This window comes from Cyprinodon variegatus, unplaced genomic scaffold, assembly GCF_000732505.1.
Source record: "Cyprinodon variegatus isolate N-32 unplaced genomic scaffold, C_variegatus-1.0 Scaffold140, whole genome shotgun sequence".
Taxonomy (NCBI): Eukaryota; Metazoa; Chordata; class Actinopteri; order Cyprinodontiformes; family Cyprinodontidae; genus Cyprinodon; species Cyprinodon variegatus.
The window spans coordinates 749,254-758,990 of NW_015150593.1; the positions used below are offsets into that span (position 1 = coordinate 749,254).

Below are 9,737 nucleotides of genomic sequence, written 5' to 3' on the forward strand. Positions count from 1 at the left end.
TGAGTATATTATTTTTCAAAGTGTCAGAAATGGATAACAAAACTGCCATTTCCAATATTGCTATTTTACATACGAGGATACAGCATTCTAAAGGACCAATTTCTTAAAAAAATTAAATAAAAAAAAATACCAAGTAGTTCTAACTTTCTGGAGGGAGCCAGTGAGCGTCTACATGACAACTAGCATCAGTTTAGCTTATAAGATTTACACATTAAAATCGTCTTTAATTGACGTCATTGAGGTTTTTTTATTTGCTGCAAGTATCAATCATAAATTAGCAGATATACGGTCTTTAAATAAATCCCATTTGTAATGAATGTTTAGCAGAGTCCCTTCTAGATACACTGACACATAGGCCTGCCGATTAGCCTTTGCCCCCCTGCATGAGCCGATACATGCATGGGTCGATTAATAAGCAAATTTAACAGCATTGCCTTAAGATCATTTGAAGTGCATGCATTGTCACTCTGCATTCGTTATAAATTGATTTAGTAACAATGGTCTGTTACATTTGTTATTGTGCATTTTAAATATAAGGAAGAAAAAGCAATGCCATCTCCAAGAAACAGCCTAAAAATATCAGAAGCATATATTAGGGATTGTTTAGACAGATGTAAAAATGGATACTGGGATTAAAAAAAAAGTAACTGTATCAGTTGATCTCTAGTGTCCATGATCATTCTGTGCTTTAAACGCATGTCACTGCATTAATACTCACTTTGTGGAAATATCTTTTCCTGTCTGATAAGCCTGTGCCTTCATGATCCTCTCCATGTTTCCAGACCAGCCGTACTGACTGGCAACCAGAGCACAGGGTGAGTTGGTCAACCTCTGGGAGAGAACGGCCTTTTCAATCTGTAGACAGAACACAAATATTGTGTTAAAATTGTAAACCTGTTAATTTCTTCAGTTGATCTTCCATGGGAGGACCACTAAAACATGTTCTCCACCTTGTCCTTCAGAGCCTTGTCCTTTAGCCAAGTAGTGAGAGGCTCAAACTCCTTCTCCAGGGCCTCCCTCTTCTCTTTGGCCTTCTCACTTTCCTCGAACTTCACCCCCTCTTTGGCCACGTTCTGGAAGCGTTTTCCATCAAACTCGGGCAGAGCCTGGATGCAGTACTCATCCACAGGCTCCGTCAGGTAAATAACCTCATAGCCTTTCTTCAGCAGCCTCTCGACAAAGGGGGAAGACTCCGCCTGTGAAGAGGAGAACCTCAGATTAACTCAGCGCATGGGGTAAAAGACACCCCCCTCAACCACCGGTCCATCTTCACTCACCTCCTTTCTGCTGGTACCAGCCATGAAGTAGATCTTATCCTGCTTCTCCTTCATGCGCTCCACATACTGCTCCAGACTGGACAGGACGGTTTCGCTGTTGGAGGTCTGGAAGCGGAGCAGTTTGGCCAGACGGGTTCTGTTGGAGTGATCCTCGATCACGCCTAGTTTGATGTTGGTTCCGAACTCCTTCCAGAACTTTTCGTTGTACTGATCATCTGCAATCTTCTTGATCATGTCCAAAGTCTTACGGACCAGCTTCTTGCGGATGACCTAAAGAAAGCAGAAACTATTTTTAACTAAATGTTTTTACTTTGTCGTAATCGAGCAGAACTCATTTAATCCAAAACTTTGAGATGTACCTTCAACAGTTTGTGTTGCTGCAGAGTTTCTCTGGACACGTTTAGAGGAAGGTCATCAGAGTCGACCTGGCAAAGAAAACCACCTTTAGTCTCAGATTAAAGCAGACTGATCATAAACAAACCAGCAGTAAAAACGTACCACTCCCTTGATGAAGTTTAGGTACTTGGGCATCATGTCGTTGAAGTCGTCTGTGATGAAAACTCTCCTGACAAACAGCTGCAGCAGAGAGTTTCAGTGTGAATGTCAACCCAATACAAACATCAGTCGCTCTCAGTCGTTTAAACTGAACTCAAACCTTGATGTAGTCGTTCTTTTTTGAGCCATACTCGTCAAAGAGGCCACGTGGAGCCGCCGTGGGGACGAAGAGGATGGACTTGAAGGTAACTTCACCTTCTGCTGTGAAGTGGATGTGTGCCAGGGGGTCATCAGTGTCCTGGTGGACAGAATAAGAAGGTTTACTGGAATCGAACCAGATCTTTATAATCCAAAAGGCTGATTAGCTGTCTGCAGATGCTGCTCATACCTTTGAGAAGGTCTTGTAGAAGGCCTTGTATTCATCCTCCTCGACCTCCTTGGCTGGTCTCTGCCAGATTGGCTTGATGTCATTCATCAGTTCCCAATCCCAAACTGTCTTCTCAACCTACAACATGAATATTACGTTAAGAAATGGGCCTTGGTACCTAGTTAGGATTTTAACGCATTTTCTACAGTAATAATAATTATGACCTCAGCTATGATGAGCATAATATAAAAAAAGATAACCGATTAGACCTGCTGGTCAGAAACCAGAGCTACAGTAGTAGTCATTCAAAATGTCCCTACTTTCCTTGATTTGTCCCCTACAAATCTAACCTGACTCCACCAGATGGATTTGCTCCACATATCCATCTGGAAACCTTCCGCTGAAGTAATTTTGGCAAGGGGCGAAAATACTGGTTAGCTGATTGGCCTATGTTGGTGATAGACGGGCCAAATAAACCAATCAGATCAACGAAGCATATGACGTCCTAACAGAGCGACGACGAAAACACAACCACAAGCCAGGCTACTCTTGCCAAAACCAGTCGGGAGAAGAGCAAAAACATCTTTTCCTCTGAGAAAAGCCTCCAGAGCAGTGTTTTGCTCTTCTTTCAGTGAAGAAATACTCTGTAATTCCGATAAAACTTGCTCGATAGCCACGCTAACGCTAGTTTCATCGGCTGAAGCCGCCATGTTCTTTAGACTGAACTGTCGCGCTTCTCGTTGCGTCACACCTCAACCCGCCTCAAAGCCAACGCTGATTGGACCTTCGTTTGGTGAACGGGTCCAAATTTTCTTCAAGAGTCTCCAGACTGATCTGCGAGTGAAACCTTGAAAGCTCGCGAGATCAGGATGGTCCCACGAGGCTACTACAATTCCTCTTTAAACATCAATCTCTGTACTGAAATATTCTGTCACGATTTGTAGACATTAAAATTTATTAGAAGCATCACCTCCTGGTCAGACCCTGCATTTCAGTGGAAGGATGGAGTCGGAGTAAAAATAAAAAATGCAAGTCCAGGGGAAGGCCGGTGGATGGAAGTTGGAGGGGATTTGGTTGGGAGTCGCCGGGGAGCAGGCCGCCATTCGGCTTGAAGTTGACTGGAAAGGGCCAGTTTGAACGGCTGCTACTGTAGGGTTTATACAGGAATAAATAACTCTAACTTAATGCTTTTTAATGCCCTTAGAAATTTTAATGCCACCAACAGGACTCGTCGATAGGCTGCAGCCATGTCACGAATTCCTCGTTTTCCAGCCACTTTGTTGAAATTGGCATTTCCCCCCCCATTCTGTAGCTTTCAAGATTTCACTCGCAGATCAGTCTGGAGACTCTCCGTTAAAGAAAATTTGGAGCCGTTCACCAAACGAACGTCCAATCAGCGTTGGCTTTGAGGCGGGTTGAGGTGTGACGCAACGAGAAGCGCGACAGTTCAGTCTAAAGAACATGGCGGCTTGAGCCGATGAAACTAGCGTTAGCGTGGCTATCGAGCAAGTTTTATCGGAATTACAGAGTATTTCTTCACTGAAAGAAGAGCAAAACACTGCTCTGGAGGCTTTTCTCAGAGGAAAAGATGTTTTTGCTCTTCTCCCGACTGGTTTTGGCAAGAGTAGCCTGGCTTGTGGTTGTGTTTTCGCTGTCGCTCTGTTAGTACGTCATATTCTTCGTTGATCTGATTGGTTTATTTGGCCCGTCTATCACCAACATAGGCCAATCAGCTAAGCAGTATTTTCGCCCCTTCCCAAAATTACTTCAACGGAAGGTTTCCAGATGGATATGCGGAGCAAATCCATCTGGCGGAGTCAGGTTACACATTCTGTAGCTTTTTCTGAACATACGGCTTTCTGATCAACCGGAAGCAGTTCCACACAAATATGTCATGATATATGTTTGACAAAATTGTTTTTATAAACAATTTTTTTTTTAAAGAACGCATTTTAAATGCCACAATAAACACATTTAATGAATTTTAATGCCAATTAAGGTCTTAATTTAAAAAAATAAGAATTTAATGACCCGCAGAAACGCTGACTGTACCAGAGTGCTTAATACTTTGAGAGTAAAAGCCAATAAGGTAATAACCAAGATGGGACATTTTCAGATGAAGAAAAAGTATTACGATAAAGTTCTAGCAAAGGACACTCATTTAATCTGGATGGTTTAAATGAATCTGTACAGAATAGGTGATGCAGAAAAAGCTGCTGTTACAGAGTGATTTTAAAAAACTTATCACAACTCTATAAAGCCGTTACCTTCTTTGTCTTTGGTTTGTCTTTATCCTCCTCCTCTTCCTCTACTTCAGCCTCATCTTCAGTGGCCTCCTTCTCTGGTTCCTCTGCTTCAGCATCTTCCTCGATGGGCTCTTCGACCGTCTCAGTCTAAGACATTAGGAACAAAATAAAACCATTGCTACGTTTTCCATCGATCTGAAAAGTTGGAAATATTCGGAGCTGAATGATCACCTTGCTAGTCCAAACGTAGATGGGGAAGTTGATGAACTGGGAATACTTCCTAACAAGATTCTTGATGGTTTCCAGCTCCAGGAAGTCAGAGGCTTCCTCCTTCAGGACCAGCCTGAGTTCAAGGAGAACGTTTAAGTTCAAAGTCGACGCAACACCAGAACAATTCAGAAAATGTTCTTAACAGCCTATAATGGTAAATGATTAAACCTACGTGATGGTTGTTCCTCTTCCCAGAGTGTCCCCACGTGGGTCCTCGATGACCGAGAACTGGTTTGAATCCGACTCCCAGATGTGCTGAGTGTCGTTGTTGTGCTTGGACGTCACAATGACTTTGTCAGCAACGAGGAAAGCGGAGTAGAAACCCACACCGAACTGGCCAATCAGCTCGGACGTAGACTGTCCCTCAGACTGCATCTCTGTCATCTTATTGAGGAACTCGCTGGTGCCCGACTTGGCGATGGTTCCCAAGTTCTTCACCAACTCCTCTTTGGTCATTCCAATACCAGTGTCAGTGATGTGGAGCATGTTCTTTTCTTTATCAGACTGCAAGCAAGAGAGGCAACATTATTTTAATGTTCATTTCCCAATGTAAAAACACTAAAACACTTAAGTTTTACAGTTTTTAGACGAAGTTCAAATCTTTAAGATTCGATTACAAGCAGTTAAAATAAATCCTAAACTGCTCTAAATTTACATGCAATAATTTGTTATGTCATGTTGAGACAAAGACTAAAGAAAAGTATTAAAACTTAAATTTTAACCCATTTTTCCCTTCTGGTTAACAAGGAATATAAATAAATCCTCATTTAAAAAGCAGATTAACTGCTATACAATAATATTTCACTCCTGAAATCTAATATAAAGAGCTTAAACATAAAGTTTCAACAGTTCTAAACGTGTCTTTATAATAAATTAGCCTCTGCTTACTTTAATTTTGATGGTCAGCTCTTCATTGGCTGCCAAAGCAGTGTCATCAGTAAGCGACAACAGCCGGATCTTATCCAGAGCATCCGAGGCGTTGGAGATCAACTCCCTGAGGAAGATCTGCAAGACATGAACAACACGTGAGCTTTCCCCCTGACAATAAAACAGTGCCTCCAGCTTTAAGTGTTTTTCCCCTTACACACCTCCTTGTTCTTGTAAAGAGAGTTGATAATTAGCTTCATCATACGATTGACTTCTGCCTGAAATGCGTGTTTTTCAGACTTTTCCCTGAGTTCCTTAATCTGAGCAGCATTCAAACCATCCAGCTGGATAGCCTCCTCCTCCCTGTAGGCAAAAAAAAAAAGAAACGCAAGTGAAACAAACAGAACACACAGATTCTGCAACTACTGAGTAGTTAAAACAGAAAGCAACTGGGTTGATTGTTCAGTATTGCTTAGAGCGGTCATGTTCTTAATGGCTGAGAATCTACAGTAACAGGATCAGCTAAGGACGCCTTCACTGATCCATCAGATCTGTTCCCAAACTACAGAGTCATTCCTGTCCTGATGACCTGTGTATACAAGCCTGGTCACCCTGACCTTGGGTTTGGTTGATTGCAGGGTCACAAACAAAAAAAGGAAAGTGTCAATTTAGGGTAGAAGAATACCCGGAACTTGATTTTTGAATAAAAAAAAGGTGTAATTTAATCTCTCAAGTTTGTTTAACAGAACACATCAATGAAAGTTTACAAGAAAAATGTCAAAAAAATAAAAGCATCAAAATATAGTTGGATTAAAAAAAGTTGAATTTGGCTGCTGCAGCTTTATTGGCAACGAAAACCGCTTTGCAAGGCAAGACTGCTGCTTTATGACCATGCAAAACATTTTCTGAATATTAACCAATATTTAAAAAAGGGGGGGGGGAAGACATTGATACAGATGCTATATATGAATGAAAAGCTGCATATTTCTTGTGGTGTTACCCACTAATACTGGAATGATGACACATTTAGACAATGTGCAAACTTATTTATTTAAACAATCTGCACCTACCTCTGCACCACCTCGTCATCTGTTCTGGATCCATCCCTGCTCTTCCCGAGGTCCTCCTCCACTGTGCCATCCACATCCACCTCATCCTCAGCCCGTACAGCAGCTGCAATGAGATAGTTATACTTTTCATACATGGTCGCATATTTCTGATTGTAAAGCAGAGTTAGACAGTGATCTGTTCAGTCTAAATGAGTTTTAAGTCAAATATAACTGTTTTTGGAAAAGCAGATTCTTAAAGCAAGGCTTCCACGTGTGAAATTAAATGTGTTGCTCAGGGAAACTTCTAGAATCACTACTAGGAAGCAAGTAGGTGATTTTAATAAAGAAACAGAAAAACACTGAAGGATGTCTGCTCAAGCATTTCTCCATCTCAATAGGAGTCAGTGTGCTTTTTTCCCCCTCAGCCAGAAACTTCTAGAAAGGCGTTAAGTCCTCATGATAGTTAAAATGTGCTTTAAGCAGTATAATAAACCATGCAATGTTATATCCACATTAAATATCTAGAAATAAACAGAAATAGTGCTCTGACAACAGCACAAAGACAGGTTCATATTAGCTTCCATTAGCAGCTAAATATGGTGGATAACAGCAAGAAAGTCACAATGAAACATAGCTTTCCAAAACTCACCGAAGGCTAGAAGTGCGAAAACAAGCCCTAACACCCAGACTCGTTTCATTTTGAGATACTTCTACCGGTGGTGAGTCTTCAGCTCCTGAGACAAAAGGCAGGAGAAGCAGCGAAGGTAAACTGTCTCTATCAGCGCAGGCTGTGCAGCTACTTCTTCCACACTGAGCGTGCCCACTCCAACACCGACCAATGGCTGCGCACCACGCACAACATCGGACCAATCACAGCCTAGCATATGGCACAGCTCGTCCAATCACAGACTTCAACATAAGTCGATGACCGAAAATCGTGGCTAGTCACCATTGGCCAGCAGAGAATATTCAGCACATGCATCCTTTCCTAACAGTAAGAATGTATTATGGATGGAAATCTAAATTGGTTAAAGATTGATTTTTGGTGTAAAATGTCATAGTGACAAAACGGGACTTGGTGACACAAAAAACGACGACCTTTTTATTTTTTATTTATACCCCAGTTACCATAACTGCTCTGTCCCAGACAAAATAAAACAATGCAATTAGATGACAGCAACTTAACGTGCAAATTTGAAAGATATATAAATATACTGGGACCTGCATGAGAATCTAGCAGGAGTGTCTTTTATTTCTGTAGGGTTTGTGAGGCTAAAGCGATTGACTCTACCCAGGACAATATTCAATCAGGTTTAAGTTTATAAGCGTTACCTATAAATGTCCACCAGATGGCGGTATTCAGTAAGTAGTAAGCAGCATTCTGTTTTTAAATGAGTATTTTCAAGATAAATAATCAGCTGCTCCAGATGTGTGTGGCTATTTATATATATTTTAAATTCAGTTTCTGTTCAGTTTATTTATATAGCTCCCATTCACATGTCATCTCATGGCACTTTACAGTTCATCCAGATCAAACAGTCAAATTGATTCAGAGTTTTCTATCTAAAGAAAACAAGTTGATTGCATCGACTTATTGACTCGAAGGCAATCCCTCACTCTAAGCATGCTTGTAGCGACAGTGGAGAGGAAAAACTCCTCATTAACATGAAGAAACCTCCAGCAGAACCAGGCTCAGTGTGAGCGGCCATCTGACAAAGTCCGACGAGTTCACATATATCTGTGCATCAGCTGTGTAAGCTAATTCGTTGCCTGCATGTGTAAGACAGCAGATTTATTTGTGTGTGTCCCCCAAAATTGGAATAGTTAAGAGTATCTAAATAAATAATAAGTCTTTTTTGTAACATATAAGTTTGATTTACTGGAATACAGTTTTCCCTTAACACGTACACTGTTTTGAAGCCACTGTCCATAACAACATTCTAGTCTAAGTTATTTTGAAATGGCTTGACTACCACATTCAATATTTTCCTGTTTTCAGTATTGCATAGGAGAGTAACTTTTTCCAGCAATATATGAAAGGAATACAGCAGGGTTCAAATGATTTTGGACAATATGGACCAACCCTGGTTTGATTTCAGGCGGTAGAGTTGGATATGTGGATCCGCTCTAATACATCTTTTTTTTTTTAAAGTAAATAAAGTGACCCATGTCTAATGTTAAGCTCCCTGATGGGAGGTGGGAAACCTGAATTTCTAAACAAAGTAATATTCTGGTGAAGATTGATCATTTTTTTCCCCATGGATCCATTTCCATAACTGCAGCTGGTGCCTAAGCCTAGTGATATAAAAAGAAGAGGTTGGGTATACCATAAATAGATGGCTAAACCTGCACAGGTAAAAACCCAAATTTACACATGTACACCTAAAGGGTCACTTGGCCTTTTCCCTGGTGTGAACATCAGAAGGAGGCCTGGGTACTGAAGAGAGGCAATATATTGCACAAGAAGAGCATTAAGACCGTCTCCTCATATTAAGGAGATAGTTGACTAGAATCTTGGTCTTGGGTTTTTTGATAAAGAAGATACAACCCTGTGTAAATGTGCAATTATGTTCACAATTAGTAATTTTAGGAGCGTGCATTGAGATTAAACTAAGCTAAGTCATCCTTAGTTCAACATAGACAATGTATGTCTTTTTTAAATACTTTTCTAACAATGTCTTAATTTGTTACAAAAAGGAAACTTATTTCTTCATAAGTTTTATTTCTGTGTTGAATATAATTTTGAAGAAGACTTATTAGTAATTTAGTATACACATTCTTCTTGATGATGATGTCTTTATCCTTGCTGTATTGCAGATGGCTGATCCTCCTATAAGTAAGTCCTGCTTGAGGTTTCTTCCTGTTAGGTGATTCTCCTCTAATGCCACATGGTTCCTTAGGAGGAGGGACTGCTGTAGTTGAAAGTCAAGTCCTTGCTATCACTTCAGATTTTATTTTTATTTTTTTTTAACCAATGGGTATTCTATGACTAACTGACTTTGATTGCACTGTGGTATCATTAGATTTGTATGGGATAACATGATTTAATTGATTTTGGAATAATTTTCGACCTGTAACCTGACACAAATCGGTAAATTTTTTATCTTAATCTTTTATAATTTTCAGCTCTCTGAGATATGAAACCCTTTACTGACCTTCCTCTCTG

General features: G+C 40.5%; 1 protein-coding gene across 1 annotated transcript in view; it reads right to left on the reverse strand.

Annotated features, from left to right (window-relative positions):
• The window catches only part of hsp90b1 (heat shock protein 90kDa beta family member 1), a 9,520-nt gene extending 2,132 nt beyond the window's left edge, over positions 1-7,388 (reverse strand). Inside the window, exons 1-14 of the mRNA XM_015376725.1 lie at positions 7,221-7,388; positions 6,593-6,695; positions 5,744-5,885; positions 5,544-5,660; positions 4,828-5,159; positions 4,617-4,728; positions 4,407-4,532; positions 2,161-2,277; positions 1,933-2,070; positions 1,776-1,853; positions 1,637-1,702; positions 1,278-1,547; positions 951-1,196; positions 719-855 (exon numbers count right to left, since the gene is read on the reverse strand). Of these exons, the coding sequence (XP_015232211.1) occupies positions 719-855; positions 951-1,196; positions 1,278-1,547; positions 1,637-1,702; positions 1,776-1,853; positions 1,933-2,070; positions 2,161-2,277; positions 4,407-4,532; positions 4,617-4,728; positions 4,828-5,159; positions 5,544-5,660; positions 5,744-5,885; positions 6,593-6,695; positions 7,221-7,269 (2,033 nt within the window). The 5' untranslated portion in view covers positions 7,270-7,388. The remainder of the gene's footprint in view (positions 1-718; positions 856-950; positions 1,197-1,277; positions 1,548-1,636; positions 1,703-1,775; positions 1,854-1,932; positions 2,071-2,160; positions 2,278-4,406; positions 4,533-4,616; positions 4,729-4,827; positions 5,160-5,543; positions 5,661-5,743; positions 5,886-6,592; positions 6,696-7,220) is intronic.
• Positions 7,389-9,737: the final 2,349 nt, after the last annotated feature.